The 18,877-nt window shown below is 45.0% G+C and overlaps 1 protein-coding gene across 8 annotated transcripts in view; it reads right to left on the reverse strand.

Moving 5' to 3' along the window:
* PKHD1 (PKHD1 ciliary IPT domain containing fibrocystin/polyductin) overlaps positions 1–18,877 on the reverse strand; it is a 603,444-nt gene that overhangs the window by 563,567 nt on the left and 21,000 nt on the right. For all 8 annotated transcript variants that reach the window (XM_032648750.1, XM_032648749.1, XM_032648748.1 and 5 more), the window contains exons 10-22: positions 17,925–17,989; positions 16,620–16,659; positions 15,700–15,770; positions 14,276–14,377; positions 13,392–13,487; positions 10,022–10,163; positions 7,975–8,089; positions 6,677–6,955; positions 5,493–5,582; positions 5,184–5,274; positions 4,299–4,441; positions 2,839–2,969; positions 1,904–2,079 (exon numbers count right to left, since the gene is read on the reverse strand). In XM_032648750.1, coding sequence (XP_032504641.1) covers positions 1,904–2,079; positions 2,839–2,969; positions 4,299–4,441; positions 5,184–5,274; positions 5,493–5,582; positions 6,677–6,955; positions 7,975–8,089; positions 10,022–10,163; positions 13,392–13,487; positions 14,276–14,377; positions 15,700–15,770; positions 16,620–16,659; positions 17,925–17,989 — 1,541 coding nt within the window. The remainder of the gene's footprint in view (positions 1–1,903; positions 2,080–2,838; positions 2,970–4,298; positions 4,442–5,183; positions 5,275–5,492; positions 5,583–6,676; positions 6,956–7,974; positions 8,090–10,021; positions 10,164–13,391; positions 13,488–14,275; positions 14,378–15,699; positions 15,771–16,619; positions 16,660–17,924; positions 17,990–18,877) is intronic.

Below are 18,877 nucleotides of genomic sequence, written 5' to 3' on the forward strand. Positions count from 1 at the left end.
GTGTCAACCATCACTGGGTTCCAATATCCCCCACATCCCAGCTGATTTGAGGCAAGACACTTAGTATCCTGTCAGCTTTGGTTTCCTCATCTATAGAGTGGGGATCATAGGACCATCTCATGGGGTTCTGAGAATTAAATGAGAAATATTTGGTAGCTACCACTAGATGAAAAGAACTTTCATAGAGGACATTCGGTGGGAGAATATAACCAAGTGTTAAGCTGATCAGATAAATGTCAGACAATTAACTATGAATATGGAGCCCTATTGTGTAGAGTTTATGTTACCATTAAATAATACTCACAGGAAACTTGTGGCCATCAGGATGACTGGACAGTGGGGATCAGATGGTTTTACCCAAGCCATCTCCCATCTTTCTTGTCTCTGCCTCCCTGCTCCCCTCCCACCTCACCCTTACATGGCTCCAGATACTGGAGCATTTGGTGGCAAAGCGGTGATGGCAGTGAGAAAGGATTCTGGATCCTGGGCCTTGAGGGTTTGGGGAGGATAAAGGGAAATGACACCTATTATCCAGTCCTGAGTTTCCCAGTCCAGTCAGTGGGTTCCAGTGCACGCAGTAATGATCCCCTCAGTGCTCTGGGAATCTGGGTAGCACTTGGGGTCACCAAAGGCCCCAGCCAGTTGTCTTGGGCACCAAGAAACTCAGATGGTTACCCCAGCACACCATTTGAATATTATTTTCTGTGTGTCAGAACACAGAGTTTGAAATAAGCAATGACGCACTCTGACCCAGATACCCCCAAAACACTCACATCACTGGAACAGATAAGAGATGGAATTCTGAAGAGTATCAAAGATGATGTATTTTCAGGGCTGAAAGAGAGTTCTCCTACCCCACCCCCCACCTCCACGCTCCCCTGCCCCCAGCTCTACAACTTCCAGGCAAAAGATTAAAAAGCTGCACACTTGAAAATCAGAATGCAAATGCCTGTTCCATACTTTTCTCCTTGGAGAGAGAAAAACAGAGAAGCTATGAGAAGCAGGAAAGCCGAGCCCCAGAGTCACAAGGGATTTGACAGAAAAGAGAGGGGGAACAAAGTTGGAAGCCTGGAGGCCCTGCGAGCAAACCACACCATCTGTCTGGGCTTCTGTCCCCAGGGTGTGCGTCACACGTGGCCTCAGGAGAACCCCTGATGAGCACCTTGCCCTTAAGACAAGCAAAGCCAGGTGAGAGCACTGCACCCAAGAGAGGTCAAGGGACTTTGTGCAGAGAGGGGCCAGGCCTGAGCTCTGAGTGATATGTGAGAGGAACCAGCTAGGGAGAAGGAAAGACGAGGCTGTTCTCATGCGGATGCGGTGACCCTCCAACTCCCACCGAGTCTGTCCTAAGGATTGTAAATCAGACTTGTGGCCCATTTACAGGGCCAGATATTGCTGTGTTCCTTATAGCACTTTGTATGACAGATATTAACAGATGGAGAGATGGAGAAATCCTGCTGGCCTAACAACAGTAATGATAATAGTACTAATAATTGATTACACTTATTGAGCACTTACTAGTCAGGACCCATGATGAGCGCTTTACACTATACTTCAGTTATTCGTCATAGTAATCCAATGGGGTAGGGCCCTCATTAAGCCCATTTTATGGATGAGAAAACCAAGGCCCCTCAGCAAGAAAGTGGTAAAACTGGGGTAAGATCACAGACACCCAAAGCAAGAGCAAGCATTGGAATAAATAGGGGGGAAAAAAGGAACTCGTTAGAGAGATATGGGGGCCAAGGACACAGAATTCCAACTCCATCTTCTCTCCAGGATCGAGGCCAGAAAGATGGAGAATCATATGTTCTCTCACCATTAACAGAAAAGCAGCCCCTCCAGAAAAGTTCAAAGACAGCATTTGATGGACAGGTCCGTGGAGGAGAGTGGATTTGATAATCACCTGTTAGGTTTGTGTCTGCAATAATAATCTCATCCACATAGAACACGTCCATCTCCGGAGACAAAGGGAGGAGGTCAATCTGATGAACCAGCACTGGGGAGTTTGCGGGAGGTGGCTGGAGCTGCGCGGAGCGATGCACACACGTCTTCCAGAGGTCGGTGCAGGCGAACTGCCAGCTGAAAACAAGCGCAGAGCAGAAACAGGCCTCCTGTGAGCACCGCAGTTCTCTCTCCTGAGAGCCCCAGTTCTCTAGCCTGGGCCTGAGGACCATGCAGCCAGGAGACCCAATCCATCATGGCTGCCACGGTACAAGCATCCATCCAAGATGGGCTCAGCTTGGCTGGGATGCAACACGAGTGAATCACGTTTAAGTCCACCACCCATTCATAACAATGTCAGCAGTACTTTCAAATTACAATATGATTATGTGTCTTAAGCAGATCACCTGTTGGGCTCTACTATCAGGGAAGATTAATACTCTGGACATTTCCAGACTCATTTAAGTTTAAAAACACTTACAAAACCCTTAAGAGATGTGGAAAGAGAGCTGAATCAAGAGATCGGGATGCTGAATTATATTCCAGCACCTTTGTTCACTCACTGAATGAATTTTGGTGAATCACAAATTCTCCAGGCCCCAATTTTTCTCATCTGTAACGTCAAGGAATGTTCCCTAAAATCTCTTCCAAATATGGTGGTCTATGATTCTATCCCGATGAGAAATGTCAGACTCCTTCTGGGGAGTATTAGATTCGTAACAACTAACTGCTCTTAAATCAAATTTCTTTGCCAAATAAAATGTGTTCAGAGCTGAAGTTAGTATCCAAGTCCCCCATATCAGAGACAGTTAGTACCTCCCATGGGCCACTGTCCCCAGGAAAGCTAATCATCCCAGCTGGCAGAATTCCCACCACACCTGCCCGCAGATGAGCTACCTGTTAGGGCTGGCCCCCGCGAGACTCCAGTCACAGGTGACGTTCTTCTTAACGGTGTTTTGAAAGCCAATTGTGAAGGACACTGTCACTGTCAGGATCGTATTCATGTGGCCTTTGTATGCAAGGCACAGCTAGAGACACCAAACAAGAAGTCCTTCAGCTCTGTCACTAAGAAGCAGCAATTCAAGCAATGTTTATCAAGGACAATCCACTCCCTAGAACCTGCCTTGTGCTCAGAGAGACAGCCAGCCCGCTCCTACCCTCCTGGAGCTTACCGGTCTAGCTGGAGAGACAAACAGTTTAGAGCAAATTGTTATTCATCCAACAGAGAGTTATTCAATGCCTAACACTGTGCGTGGCCGTGAGGATTTTAGAGCATCTCAATTATCAATAGAAACCCCCTGTTGTGACCCAGATACCTGTTCTACCTTGAGCAAGTCACTGTACCTCTCTGAACCTCACTCCTTAACCCTAATTCACCAGCATCCTTGGGTTCTAACCCTGAGTTAAGTCAAATTATATGGCAGGATTTTTCAACTGTGGTGCTATTGACATTTGGGACTAGATAATGCTTTTCTGTGAGGGGGACTGCCCAGTGCATTGTAGGACGTTTAGCAACATTCCTAGAACCTACCCGCTGGGTTCTACAAACACTTCTCCAGTTTTGGTGACCAAAAATGTCTCCACGCACTGCTAATTCTCCCCATGGGGCAAAATCCCCACCACCCAGCGTTGGGAGCCTGTGCTGTAGAGGAAAGGCTGGAAGTCGGGCAGTGCCCTGTCCTGAACCGTTTAGTCCTGGCTCCCACTGCCATTCAACTAGGAAAGGACCTGAAACCACTACCATGAGTTCAGCCACCCCAAGAAGGTTCACTCTGGTTCCCAAAGGGCAAGTAAGCTGCAATTTTTTATGAAGGACAGCAGAGCTACTGACACAAAGATATAAGGGGTATTGAAGGAATGTGTCAGTCTATCCATCAATAACAATAACTATGATAAATAATAAAAACTATCCTTAAATGAGTCCTAATCACTGCCCAAGCACTTTACTGGATTATCTCATATACTCTTCACCTAAATCTTGAAAGCCAAACCTCATTATTACCCATTTCACAGATGAGTAAACTAAAGTAAGACATGGAGGGCATGCAGGGTATAGAGTCAGAATTCAAAACCAGAATCTGACTGTAGAATTGGCGCTCATACCTGGAGAGCAAAGAAAATACTACAGTGTAGAAAAACTTCTGTAGGTCTCAGCTAATAGAAAGGCATTTCCACGCAGCAACTAGCTAATGGGAGGACCAGAGGTGTCTGTTCACCCCTGAAACCTAGCATCTCAGCCCGAAAAGCCCTACAAGGCACGGCAATCACTCTCTTGTGCTTCCCCAGGCTCAACCCCAGAGAATAACTCCAATTCCTCCCTACCCACCTCGCCTGCAAGCACGAAGGCTGCTACTTACATGTGTGTACTGATCTAGCCGGTTGCCCTTCTGGGCAGCCGGGGGTACCAGGACAAGGTGTCGAGGCTGATGGAAGCTGAACCTTCCACAAAAGGGCTCTATCCCACTGGTGAGGTGCCCATCAGAGCTGGAACCTTCTAGGCCTGGATGCATTTCGAACAAAATAGGAAGATGGGTGTAAATGTTATATAGAGTTTCCCAACATGTCTGCAGGGAATGGGTTATGGGTTCAGCATGACATCGACCCCTCAGCCCTTGAGTGAGCTGGGCAGGGATCGAAGTGGTCGGCCCACCCCCCAGCTTGAAGGCTCTAGACATGAGAAACCCATCGTGTCTGCCCTACAGCATCGAAAATCTATTACCCTTTTCTATGTATACCATGACACAGAAAAACTACTGAGAAGCAAGGAGGTAAAGAGTGTTGACTGTAACTTAGTTCACCTTAGTATTTTTAAAACATACCCCCACATTTTTAGAATTTGTTAGATTACTGTCATATATAATTCCTTTACTTGAGATGCAATTTGAATTAAGCAAGATTTGCGCTGTTTTGCTGTTTCCCTGCTATGTCTGTTGCCCGTTTCCCACTGTACGGCATGAGACACAGTTCCTTATTCCAGCTCCCCGGCATCCAGGTTTCTAACTCTGCTCCACCTGACAGCTCGGGAGGGATGCCTTTTCTTTCTCTGATTCCCACACCAAACAGCTCCCTCCCAAGCACTCAGGGTCCGAATCCAGTTTCCATATTTTCATTTGACTCTTAACAGAGTCGCCTGGGAGAGGAAATGAAGATTGTTCCCCTTTGACAGAAAAAAAAGAAGAGAAAGAAAGGAAGAAGACAAGGAGGAAAAAGAGGGTAGGAATTTGTCGAACCAGAGATCGTACCTTGCTCGAATCCCAGCCGGAGGAGGATGTTCGCTGAAAGGGGTTCCAGTTTGCATTTAACTGCAAGTAACTCCTCAAGGGCTGTTTGAATCTGTTAAAAAGAAAAACAGGGAATTCCCTGGAGGTCTAGTGGTTAGGACCCGGCACTCTCACAGCCGAGGGCCCAGGTTCGATCCCTGATGGGGGGACTAAGATCCCACAAGCCACACAGTGTGGCCAAAAGAAGAAAGAAAAACCAGGAGTTCCTACCATGGGCAGAAAGACCACCTTTACTTCCCCCACCTCTGCTTAAGTGAAGAAGGTTCCCACCTGATGGGCCGTGGCATTTGCAGGGATTGGCTGGCTAGAGACATTGTCCCAGGTAAGGAAGAAGTTCCCTGTGCCAGACACCATCAGCATCTGAAAAGTCAAGAGTGACGGGATTAAAGAACATGTGCTCATTGAACCAGGGAGACAACCTAGAAACACAGGACGTACCTCCCTGGTTTGTTATTTCCTTTGTATTACAATTTCAATTTTTAAACTCACTATCCTCTAGAACTATCTGGAGAACACAAGTGTCATCACGTAATGAAAACTTTTCTTGGAAGAATATACATGTCTATCTCCCCATTGATGCCTGCCTCCCTCCTTCTCTTTAGAATGTGACACCTAAATGTCACCACTGAAGGGCCCACTCTTAGCCCTTCTCACCGAGCTCCCTCCCAGGGGTGGCCTGGGAGGGAGAAGCATCCCCATGCGTGTCACACCCTCTCAGAGGCTGATTCAGCCTCTGCTTTGCTTCCACTGCATCCCCTGCTGGGCACATCCCACTTTTGTAATGGGGTGAGACCTAACATCTTATATTACTTGTTTTCTCCTTTGCTCTGTGGTTCTTTATCTGCATGTTTTACTATTATACCGTAAGCTTTAAGAGGCACAGTCCATACTGCGTCAACCTTGTACACCAAAAAGCGGACAACAAAAAGTACAACAAACACAACACTGTAAATCAACTATATTTCAATTAAAAAAAAGAAAGCACACCAAACTTGTTCAACCAAAATATGGGGCACAACCAAGAGACCCAAAGGCCCTGACCCTTACAAAGCAGACTTAGAAAACACAATATACAGGGAAATAGGACCTGAATGGGTCAAAAAGCTATGAAATCTCATATGTGTACGTTCACAGGCATGCATACATGGGTGTGGGTGTTAGGATGACCTTATCTCCTCTCTGGGGAATATGTTTCCAAAGGAAGATTTACCAGGAACTTAAATTCCTGGAACTAAATCCATAAATCAGGGCATATCAACAATAAGACTTTGCATTTTTTTTTAAAGTCCTCTCAACCCTATTGGATGGATACCCTATCTCTTTGGCAGCAGAGTTACCATCACGGCTCAAGTCTCCTGTCTCCCAGCCAGCGATCCTTCCACTAGGCAGGACTATATTCCTCGCAGAGTTCACCCCCTGAACCTAACCCCATGGGACAGGGAAGACACGGAGACCTGGATTTCCGGAAGTCTCTGGGCCCGGGCTTGGATCTGATGCTTCTCCCGGAGGTACGTGCTGACCACCTCAGGATTCAGCCAGGTGTTATGGATCTGGACACCAATCCTCACCCCGCGGCTGGGGGCTCTCCCTCGATGCTCTGCTTCCAGGTAGTACCTGGCTCCCCCGAGCAGCTCCAGCTTGGGGGTCTTCTGTTGCCAGGTCTCTTCACTCCCATTCTGCTCCCAGGAGTCAAACCAGTCAGCAGTGCCCACTGTGATGGAGGCCACTTTCACCTGCACCCCAATCAACACATCAGGACCAGCACTATGAAGCTTCTGGGTCTCTTTTTCAAACAGCAAGTGTCTAGACAGCTACTTAACAGGAATTTGGGGGCTGGTGGCCTTTTCCAACAAGTTAGGACCTGTGCCTGTGTATGTTTCTCCAGCCGTTCTTTTCTCTCTCTTTCTCAATTACATAGTATTCAGAAGAGGCTGGATGGTCCATGTTCAGAGCTGAAACAGACAACCTGAAACCCTAGCCTTACATGATGCTGTGGGTAAAGTTGTATGAAGTCCTCTGAGAAACCTAAATGTTACTTGACTGCATCATAATCTATGATGTTTCTCTAGCCAACTACCAAAGCAATTTCATAGAAGTATATTCATCATTTGAGAGGAAATACTGTGTTTCTTTGTCAATGGCACTAGTCAATTTTGGCTGTTTGTTAAAACACTTCTTCTTATCCTTCAAAGCTGATCAGAAATTTCCTGCATAAAACTAACTACATCCCTACCCAGAATTAGTGGTAAAGATGGAAGTTTTGGAGTCAGACAAATCTTGGTTTGAATTCTTAATATGCCTCTTATTATCCCAGTGGCCCTGGATTGCCCATACAATCCTTCTAAGCCTCATTGCCCTTATCTGGAAAACAGAGATAAAGGGACATAGCTCACAAGATGCTGTGAAGGTTAGAAACAAGGTGTATAACAGCTGTAGCATAATGCCCAGCTTACAGTAAGACCTCAATAAACATGCCAACACATTCAGCCAAGCTCTTTTTCAACAATTAAAATCATGTCAATTATATCTCAATTTTTTAAAAAAACTTTAATAAAAAATAAACCACACACACACACAAAAACAGAACGTTAAAAATCTCTGGTTGCAAAAAAAAAAAAAAATCTCTGGTTGCTTAATGGCATGTTACAACTGTCAGTAGAATATGAGAGCTTTCATTGTGAGTTTTTGTTTTTTTTTTTTAAGAGTTAAGGACTGGGGACCAGAAGAAGGAAAATGAGAGGGAGGTGTATACCTTGGTCCTCGGGTCCTCCGACTGACTGAAATACAGGGAAGCCTGGTTGTCAGCCTGGATCCAGAAAGTGTAATTATTTGTCTCTGGGGCCACAAAGAACCCACTGAGCCGCGCTCTGGAAAGCAGAGGAACACAGACAAAGAAGTGAGGGCAACCAAGTCCGGAATCACTGACCCAAAAAATGGTGCCCTTGGACCTTGTTTGTCTTTATGGCAATGAGGAGGAAACACCTGACTCTTGTGCCATGTATTTGGCCAAAGCCCTCTGGATACAGCTTTTCCTGCGGTGCTTGCCTGGCTCAGTATCTCAACCCATCTCTTTGCACTGGCACAACTCCCTGAGCAATCCTGTTGTCTTTGGGAAAGTCGTAGTCGCAGCGTAGGTTTGCCTGGAGGCTTAGCTGAGATCACCCACCTAACACAGCCAGTGCAGAGCCTGGTGCATGGTAGGAACTCAATCAATACTAAATACTATTCTCATTATTACAAATAAAGAGAGATCACCAATCAGAGTTTGTGCTGATTTGGTCTAGATACCAAGAATACCAAGAATCTTTTCTGATAATAGTTTTGAAAGGAACTATGTAAAGGTCCATCATTATCATAATTTTTCAATCAATAAATATTTCAGTTTTTTCATTTAAAAATTTTGAATTTTATAGAAACGAATGGCACAAAGAATGGAAAGAGCTACTGTCTGGTTTGTGCCTCCTCAAAATGGCAATTAGAGAGACATACCCTACAGGTCATACCAGACAGTCCAAATGTTCTTTTGTCTTTTGAGGTGGCCTGACTCTCCTTGACACTCCCGCACACACTGAATATAGCTGAAAGGTTTTCCTTTGAACACTATTGATGAGCCTCAAAAACTATGACAAAGACGCAGTACTAGGTGCCACAAATATATATATATATAGCCACTTTAAAACCATGTATACTGGTGGTTAGATATCTAATTAGTATGGCTTCCAAGACAATAGAAACTCTACTCTGTTCAGATTTCCTTCCCTACTTGGCTTTTCAATGTCTGAAATTCCCTGAACAGAGAACAAAACCTTCCATTTCACAACTGAATTGAAGTTTTAAATAGCCAAGGGACTTCTCTGGCAGTCCAGTGGTTGAGACTCCGTGCTCCCACTGCAGGGGGGCATGGGTTCAGTCCCTGACTGGGGAACTAAGATCCCTCATGCCATGTCACATGGCCAAAAAGAATAAAGTTCAATAAAATGGCCAAATCCTTGAAAGAGGTCACAGGTTGGCTGGAATTCACACTCAGGAGTCATGACCAACCTCTTTGAGAAGAGTTTCAAAAGGAGAAGAGATCCATCACACCTAAAGGATTCAGTCACCTGAATCTACACCTTTAGAGTACACCGTGTCTCCACAATTCTCTAACTTTCTGTATTTTTAAGCCCACATTAAAATATGAGAAATTTTGGCCACATCCTTGAAGGGATTAAAAAGACAAAACTAAACTAAGCAGGAAAAACTTTATCACACTGCAGTCACCACTATAGAAAACAATGTCTCCAGAGCCCACTGGAGTTTCCCCTGCTATTATACCAGCCATCTGGTTGACCTTTGGCACTAGATAATTGTTCCCACAGAACTGTTGGCTGCCCAGCCTCTGCTCCCTCATGTGCCCAAAGGGCAAATTCTCGAGTTTTTCTTTAGTATCATCCAGATACTAGTTTCACCTCTTAACCACGTTCCTGCGGCAAGTTTTGCCCTGCTCTCTACCAAGCTTCCTAGACTATCCGGCTCAATGTTCTCACGAATAGTCCTCCCCAAAACAGATTTCAAACTAAGCTGTAGAAAATACAAATTTTACCTATTGATCAAAATTTACTGTGTACCCATAAAGGGCCTGTGGTCCACGAGCATAACCAACACCAGCTGAGAACAGCGGTCAAACTTTGTTGCTGTTGAATTAGTAGATATTTTAAACTTTCCCCTGGAAATCTCATTGCTTACTTACCTGTCTCCTAGCCTCACCTAGGCCAGTAGAGACACTTGTGATATGGACCCCCACTTTTCCTACAACATACCTGAAAGGTTGCCCTTCCTTTGACCAAAATCCAAACGGAGAGCTGGCATTAGGGACAATCTGCCATCTGTACCCAGGGGTGGCTTCTGTCAGGTCCAAGCCCTCAGCCGCGTCTCCAACTTCAAAGAGGAGCCCTCGATTGCCTGTAAGACATGTAAGCCTCATGAACATCAGAGGGCACTTCTCCCCCAAGCAGGGGAACTGCTTTACTACAGATTACAGAGAGAAGATGATCCAGGAACTATCTAGAAGGTGAGTTAACTGAGAAACAGATGGAGTAGCCATGTGAGATGTTCTATAGATAATACAAATGTTCTAGAAAGTGGAAACTACTGCTTGATGTAGGATTTAAGTTCTTGGAAAGAGAGACTTGACAAGGAGCAGTAAGGGGAAACATTCTCAGAGAACCAGAAAAGACGAAGGAGCTCTTTTTAATGCGAGTGTCTGGATATGAGAAAATGTAAAAGAGCAAATGAAGGCTCGTGAAGCCAGGACTGGACTTCAGTCTCTTTTAATATTCAGTTCAGCTTGGGAATTCTATTCCCTAAAACCCTGAGTCCCAGAAATTTGGCAATCCTTAAATTTTTCACAGGTCACGGCCTCAATTTTTAGCCATGGAGCAAATCACGTGACAGGCTGCTATTACATAACATTCTAAATGATGTCGTACTTATTCATTTGTGTTTTATATTAAACAAACCCTCAGAGCGAAGGCATATGTGCGATCAATATTGGCTACTAATTGGGGTGAGGGTAAAAGCTCTGGAATCACACATGGGTGAGTTCAGAGTCCAGCTCTGCCACTTAGTCGATGTGTAGCTTTGAGCAAATTGCTTCATGCCTTCGTTTTCTCCTTCATCAAAATGGGGCCAATAGTAAACAGAGATACTGCACTAAAGACTAAGGGAGCTGAGTTATATGTCAATTATATCACAGTAAAGCTGGGGAGAGAAATAAAGTCAGTTTGACAATTCTGAGGGGAAAAAGACTAAGGGAGTTTAATATATATACACAAAGAGCCTGAAATATAGTAAGTATTCAATAAAGGATAGCTAGAGTAGTTATTATTATTTTAAACTACTATTGTTATTCCTTGTTAAATCCTAAGAAGGGAAAACAGATAAGGAATAAGCATAAAAATAAAAGCATATTTTAACACACTATTTGAGGTTTCTTAACCTCAGCAGTATTGATATTTGGGGCTGGATAACTCCGTTGTGAGGGCTGCCCGGTGCATTGAAGGATGTTTAGCAGCACTTCCACCCTCTACCCACTAGAGGGCAGTAGCACCACCATCCCAGGTGTAAGGACCAAACATTGCCAAGTGCCCCTGCAGGCCATTGAGAACCACTGCAGTACAGGATCCTTTGTCCTTCTGTTACGGAACGCAAGTCCGTGTGCCCAACACAGTGAGGCCAAACAATACCAAAACCTCGGAGTCTGGAGCAGAGGAAGGTCTATTGCAGGGCCATGCAAAGAGAAGGGTGGCTCATGCCTTTAAAAAAAAAACCCGAACTCCCCGAAAGCCTTCAGCAAAGCCCTTTTATAGGAGAGGTGAGGGAGGGGCGCGGTTATCTGTTGCACACTACTTGGTGTCAGATCCTTTGTTCTTGAAGTCAGGTCACGGTCAGGTAACGATGTTCCGGTACATCTCTACCAAACAAATGTTATTCTCTGTTCTGACAAGAAAGGGCAAGGTCCCAAGGCTCAACCTTCTCCCTCCGAGGTCCAAGCCCAGGCTAGGAGGAGGGGGTCCCTTGGCGGGCTGGTTACCCTGCCCGGAAGGGTTCGTCCAGCACCCAGTCTGGGTCCTCCCACCAGTGCCCCAGCCCGGCTGACGAGGCAGCTCTCAGCTGGTGGCACCCTCAGGGCCAGATCCCCAGACCCCACCCAGCCATCACCACTGACGTAGCCAGACGCCCAGGACCCGGCCTGCCCTCAGGCTCCTAAGGCTTCCCAAACGGGGGCTGAGGTCCCTCAGACTGGGACCCCTGGAGACTGCCACTGTCAGTAGGTCACAGAGGTGGGGAGAGGGGAGAGGTTCGCCGCCGCCGCCTCAAGGCCTGGGCCCGGCCAGCGCGCGGCCAAGGCGACGGCTCTGGAGCTCTGCAGGACACAGCCCTCAGTCTGTCCCGGGGCCCCCCCAGCTCACCCACGGGCCCCAGAGAGAAGGCCGAGATCCGCCTCTCACCGCACTCTACCCCACGGACCCCCACGAGTTCCGCCGCTGGCGGGGCCAGACCTCTCACTGCCTCGCACGCACTCAAGGTCTCGCACTAAGGGTCTCGCGATAATGGTCTCCTGCTAACAGCTGCGCGCCCGCCCCACCCCATCACATTTCCATGGAAGAAATTTCCAAAGCGATTCAGAAAGGACATTATCAACCATCAAGAAAAGCTGTGTTCAGGAAATTCCTCTACCGCGACGCCAGTAGCTAGAGCAGGCGCCCTCTTTCCTGACTCTGGAAACGCATTCTCTCCATCACTTGCTTCATACAGTAGTTTTGTTTCCTTGGATGGGAGCTTTCCCTGAGTAAAAACCGCAGATCGGGGACCTGGAGAATTCCCAGCTAAAGCTTTGCATGTGTTTTCACACCCGAATGGCCTTTCTTTAGAAAGTTTTCTCCCCTGATGAGATTCAGGAGACGAGCTCCCTGCCTGTGGATTAACGGTGAAGACAGCCCTTGCGGGGCACATAGGGCTCCCAACTGGTGGCCTGTGATTCAGGCTGCCCAGCACGCCAACTGCCCTTAGTCCCTAACTAAGCCTGAGCTCCTGTTCTAACGCTTTCCAGAAAAGTGCTCCCGCGGTGCACTTGCAATCTGCAGCCGTGGAGTAGAAGGTTTAAACAAACACAGAAGGACAGATGGAACCTGTCCCCTCGCCCCCTCCATTTCTGCCCACTTCAGGGGTAACCTGGTGGCCCCATCACAATACATCTCTACTTTTCAGAGTAGCAGACAGTGCCCACAGGGGAGAAGAAACAACATTTAAATGCACCCCATTGCACCCCACCCTCCGCCTCGTCTAAAGCTGTCCTATGAACATAGAAGACATGGTCTGAAGCTCTGTCTTCTTAAATAGTAGGCAAGAGGGCAAGTGACCCAGAGGACGGAGGAGGCCACTCAGGGGTTTCCACCAGTCACTATAGCAACGTCTTGATGGCAGTAGGCTTCCTGGATCATGGTTTCCACTGAACCACACTGGTCATTCAGCTGGCTGGGGCTAGGAGTGCAGGGTGTTGCCAAGCATCTGAGTAAAGCTAAGAGCCTCTCTGAAATGAAAGCTCTGACTCAGGACCCAGGGCTCACTGAGCAGCCAAACAGCTGAGACCAACCACATATCATAGACCAGCCGTGGAGACTTCCTTACCTGCCTGAGGAGCGGAGAGTCTTGCACCTTTACCTGGAGCTCCGGTGGTGCACTCAATCCTCCTGGGAGACACGTGTCTAATATCACACAGAATGCCTGAGGGGAACATTTACATTAGATACAGATGTCAATATCAGTGGCGATATAGATGTGGCAGGACAGAGGACCACACTGAGGTAGACAGGCAAAGGGCCAGAAGTGGAGAGTAGAGAGACAGTTGTCACCTCAATGGAAGGAGGCAAGAAAGGGGGAGTGGCAGAGCAGTGGAACACGGGGCTGCTCAGAATAATCAGGAAGAAAGTGCCTTGCCATGTCGTTCACTGGAGATGAACTGAGCTGGGGAGAGGAATTGACAGGAGCGTGTGAGGACGTTTTCCTGCATCCTTGGTGTCACCAACTAGAGGAGCATCCCACTAGGCAGAACAAAAGGTTCTAGACTTGTTCTCCACAAAAGGGTTCGCTAAGGGGGCATTCCAGAAGAATCTGCATAGCAAAAGCCTGCCCACCCTTACTTATTCAGACAGAGCTAAGGGGAGGGAGAGGGGTCGCCTTTTAGAAGTAGACCTTTGTGAAGGTAGACGCAGCTGTGCTTTTCCTTCTCTTCCCTCCCAAGATGGGGACACGTGAGGGACTTGCCCCTGAGTTGTGAGTGTGTCTGCAGCAGGACACCCTATTTCCGTTACGTGTTTGCCAAGCTGCAGGACCAAAACACCCCCCAACCCCTGCAGCCTCAAACACAGGTCAAAGACCTCAGAACAGGGTCCCATGATGAGTCGGAAGAGGCAAATATTGCTTCCCCCCATCCTCTCCAGGCCGTAAGAGATACATCATCTCCTATGGCATTTAAATCTATGAACTCTTTTCAGCCATTTCAACTTAGTTACCTGCAACGGTAACCTGGGCAGGATTGTCAAAGAAGTCCCCTGTAATCGTGATGTCTGTTCTTCCCCCAAGGCTCCCAGTTTCTGGAAACACAGATAGTATTTCTGCAAGAGGGGAAAAAACAGTAAGCTTCCAAATATAAACCAGGATGTGAGCCAGATAATAATATAATCATAGAAGCGATCCATAATTTATTTCTTACTTTAACTTTCTAAGACCAGCAACAGTTGTAATTTTTTTCTAGTAATAGTCATTTAAAAGTGCACATAATAAGAAAAGGATTCACATATAACAATATGGATAATAATATATATTATACAGGATCAATATGTGAAAGGAATGGGAAATGCAGTCACTCATGCTATCAGCAAAAGTCCCTGCGTACCATAATGCTTTCTTAGGAACTCTGTCTCCTGACCTCAAGGACTCTGTTTACACATCACAGAACAGTCGGTTACACTTTATGGAGGAATCAACTCTGGATGCACCAGGCAAGGTCTCAATTTACCCATACGAGTCTGCAATTCGCTCTAAGCAAAAGAATGAGTTACACTGTCATATGCCACAAATCCCCAAGAATTTAACTTTTTCTGATCCTTCCCCCTCCCATGATCAAACTCTGAGAGTTCTAAGTTTTGTCTCCACAAGGGGAATGAGTAGTCGTGTTCTCTGATAAACTGAAGGTACAAAGAGGCTAATTATGCATGGTTACCGCTTCAAAATAAAACCAAGGGTCAAAATTCAGCTTTGACAGAGGTAGGCTACCTACAGAGTGAATGGCATTGGCCCCATGACTTAGGAAATTTCTTGCACTTTTGGCAAAGGCGGACTCTGCCGCCTCTGGAATCTGCACTAACCTCGCAGACATTTTTTAAGTGGTTTTGGGACTGTATTCAAGCTGAGAACCTAGCACTCACATTTAGTAGCCAGCTTTCTACTACTGGACTGAGTTCACGATTTCATGCAAGTTTCCAGTTTTCAGATTCTTTGGGTATGAGGATTTACTCATCAGATAGGAATATGCAAACTTAGCATCTGTATCAGCAAGTCATAAATTGTTGAATGAATGCTCAGAGATGAGATGTTAAAATAACTGCAAAGATGTGCTTTAGATTTTTCAGTGCCATCTCTTTTCTGTTATTTGTTTAGAACAAAAAACAGGGATGACTCCCCTATCTTTTATTGTCTATATCCCTAGACTTTGTATAAAAATCTATGATCAAGCCTCTTTTAATATAGCAACTAAAGTGGACACTCACACAAGCAACCTATTCTCATACAAAACCAAAGGGCCATCCATGACTTCAGGGACGGCTTCAGGTGTTAATGGTCATAGAGAAATGGCCAGAAAGAAGGGACGGAGGGTCCAAGGTCCAGGGCCGAGTGAGAGGAGGGATGAGAAATACACGATGAAGGGAAATGGTACCTGAATACGTCTGGTACAAGAAAAGGTCCTGCTTAGCACTGACCAGCCATGCATCCTTGTGTACAATTGACCTTCAAAAAGACAAAATTGTGTTTTGGATGAAAACTGCATCTGGGCTTACATTTTTTAAACTGATTGCCTGAAAGGAAAATCACTAACTTTAGTGATCTTTAAAGCTGTTCCAATACCAGCTCCCTTTGATGACTAGAGAATACCAATGGGGCAAAGTTTGTTTTCTGATCTAGAAAATTATATGGGAATAATAATACTTACTTTACAGAGTGTGACTAGCGTTAAATGGAATAATGAATGTGAAAGGACCTGGTATGGAGCTGGCCTGTGGAAGATACTCAATAGATACTGTTTTAGTCCTTCCTAAAAGAGAGACAGCGACAGAGAGAAACAAAGAGCAAATCTCTCTACTTTGGGCTGTGTCACTATCTTCACAATGAAATTAATATCAGCTAGACAATGCCCTTTTCAGGAAAACACTGACAAAGTACATAGTGTCAGAACATGAGGCAAGCAGAAATCCAGAATCCTAATAGATCTCTCCAAAGCGCTATGAAATTTGGACACTTTCCATCTTGAAGAAGGCATTTCCTGGAATGACACAAAGCATTTTATGGAACTGTACTGTTTTAAATTTCCAGTATTATGAAATTATTTAAGAAGTAATTCCCCAAATTCTGTACCATTATCACACTGAAACATTTACATTGCTTCAGGACGAGTGCATAGGACACAATTATATTCACCCAGGTAAAAACAAAAAATCAAGTGGGTACGTGGGGTTTTATTATACTACTCTATTTGGGTACGTTTAAAATTTTCCATTATAAAAGGTTAAAGAAGCTAAGCAAGACAAAAGAGTAGATAGTGTAAGATAAAGATAAATCTGCTTCCTCCCAGTTACTTACTTTCCTTTGTTAAATACTGAGAAACTAACATTCTGGGAGCCTGTAACAAAAAGAAACAGACATGAATACAGGAACCTGCACTGCCTGGACCAGGTCACTGCTACCATAAACCCAAGGACTCTGGCGATCACCAAGGTACCACCCACACCTTAATCTCTTTAACAGTGCCCCAAATAAACAGGTTCCAGACTCACACCATCAGCGATGGTGACTTCTAACCACAAAAGGATAAATGTAGAAGCACAGAGCAGGGAAGAGCAGGCTTGGAGTTACACCAAGCATGATAAATCCTGCCCCACTGGTTACTAGGTTCAACTTTCTCACCTGTAAAGCAAAAACAATTCCACCAGCCTCCAGGTTTATACATGAGGATTACTTTAGTTTATATTTAAGTTGCTTCATATAGTGTCTCTCAGGGAGTTCTCATCCTCAGGAGAACCAATTCTTTTTTTTTTTTCATCTTTATTGGAGTATAATTGCTTTACAATGTTGTGTTAGTTTCTGCTGTATAACAAAGTGAATCAGCTATGTGTATACATATATCCCCATATCCACTCCCACTTGAGCCTCCCTCCCACCCTTCGTATCCCACCCCTCTAGGTCATCACAAAGCATTGAGCTGATCTCCCTGTGCTATGCAGCAGCTTCCCACTAGCTATTTATTTTACATTTGGTAGTGTATATATGTCCATGCTACTCTCTCACTTTGTCCCAGCTTCCGCTTCACCCGTGTCCTCAAGTCCGTTCTCTACGTCTGTGTCTTTATTCCTGCCCTGCCACTAGGTTCACCAGTACCGTCTTTTTTAGATTACATATACATGCGTTAGCATACGGCATTTGTTTTTCTCTTTCTTAACTTACTTCACTCTGTATGACAGACTCTAGGTCCATCCACCTCACTACAAATAACTCAATTTCGTTCATTTTTGTGGCTGAGTAGTATTCCGTTGTATATATGTGCCACATCTTCTTTATCCATTCGTCTGTTGATGGGCATTTAGGTTGCTTCCATGTCCTGGCTATTGTAAACAGAGCTGCAATGAACATTGTGGTACATGACTCTTTTTGAATTATGGTTTTCTCAGGGTATATGCCCAGTAGTGGGATTGCTGGGTCATATGGTAGTTCTATTTTTAGTTTTTTAAGGAACCTCCATTACTGTTCTCCATAGTGGCTGTATCAATTTACACTCCCACCAACAGTGGGACAGTGCAGGAGGGTTCCCTTTTAGGAGAACCAATTCTTGAAATCGTTTTTTTCCAACACAGAGAAAGACTTTAAAATTCTGTTACTTCTCACACAGACCAATGTAATTGCCTTCCACACGGCACTGCAGAGTCCCAAGACCATGGTCTTCCTGAATAGGATAGCTAGGGAAAGAACCAAAAAAGGTGAGAGGTAAGAATCACCAGACAATTCAGTTCAGAAGCTCTGGCTCTTTAGCCAGGAAAGAAAATAAATAAATAAAATAAAATAAAATGTAAAATAAAATAAAATAAAACACAACTGTAACTAGAGTTATCATCAATACCAGTCAAACACACAAAATTCTGTCTACTCCTCATCTCCATTGGGTCCTTTCTTTCCAAAATCTATTTTATATGAGGACAGCAAGATCCTTATCCCCCCAAAAAAGTCTATTAGCAAGTGTGAACTGAAACAGGACAATTCTGAGCAAATGTAAGAAACCACATTATAGAATTTGGCTCTACTAAACGCTAGTCCTGAAAGCTAAGCCATAGGGTATAGAAGGTTAATCCACTCAGTCCAGAGGGAAGTGAAAATCCAGCAAAATGTTGGTTATCTGAACTACAAGCACATAGACACTCATTTTCTAAATTTTCCTTGTAATAAATAAATAACTGAATACTGAAAAGTTAGCTGTTTTCTCTCTGGCTAGTCATTACAGTATAGTGGTTAAGAGGATGAACTTTGGAGGCTAGTTACTGGGCCCAGGTTGAAACCCGAGCTCTGCCACTTGCTCTTTGTGAGACACTGGACAAGTTACTTAACCTCTCTGTGCCTTGGTTTCCTCATCCGTAAAGTGAGACTAATAACCGTATGTACTCACAAGGTTATTATCTGCCTTAACTGTGAAACCGTTAGTGCAGTAAGCACTTAGTAAGTATCAGCTATTTGTTTTCAAGAAAGCTTTCAGAACCCACTTCAAGTTGCATTGTGAATCAATTACTGTGTCTTTTCTAGGGAGTCTAAAGATGAGGCAGTCAACAGTTATGGGTGATTTATATTAAAAATAG

This window comes from Phocoena sinus, chromosome 11, assembly GCF_008692025.1.
Source record: "Phocoena sinus isolate mPhoSin1 chromosome 11, mPhoSin1.pri, whole genome shotgun sequence".
Taxonomy (NCBI): Eukaryota; Metazoa; Chordata; class Mammalia; order Artiodactyla; family Phocoenidae; genus Phocoena; species Phocoena sinus.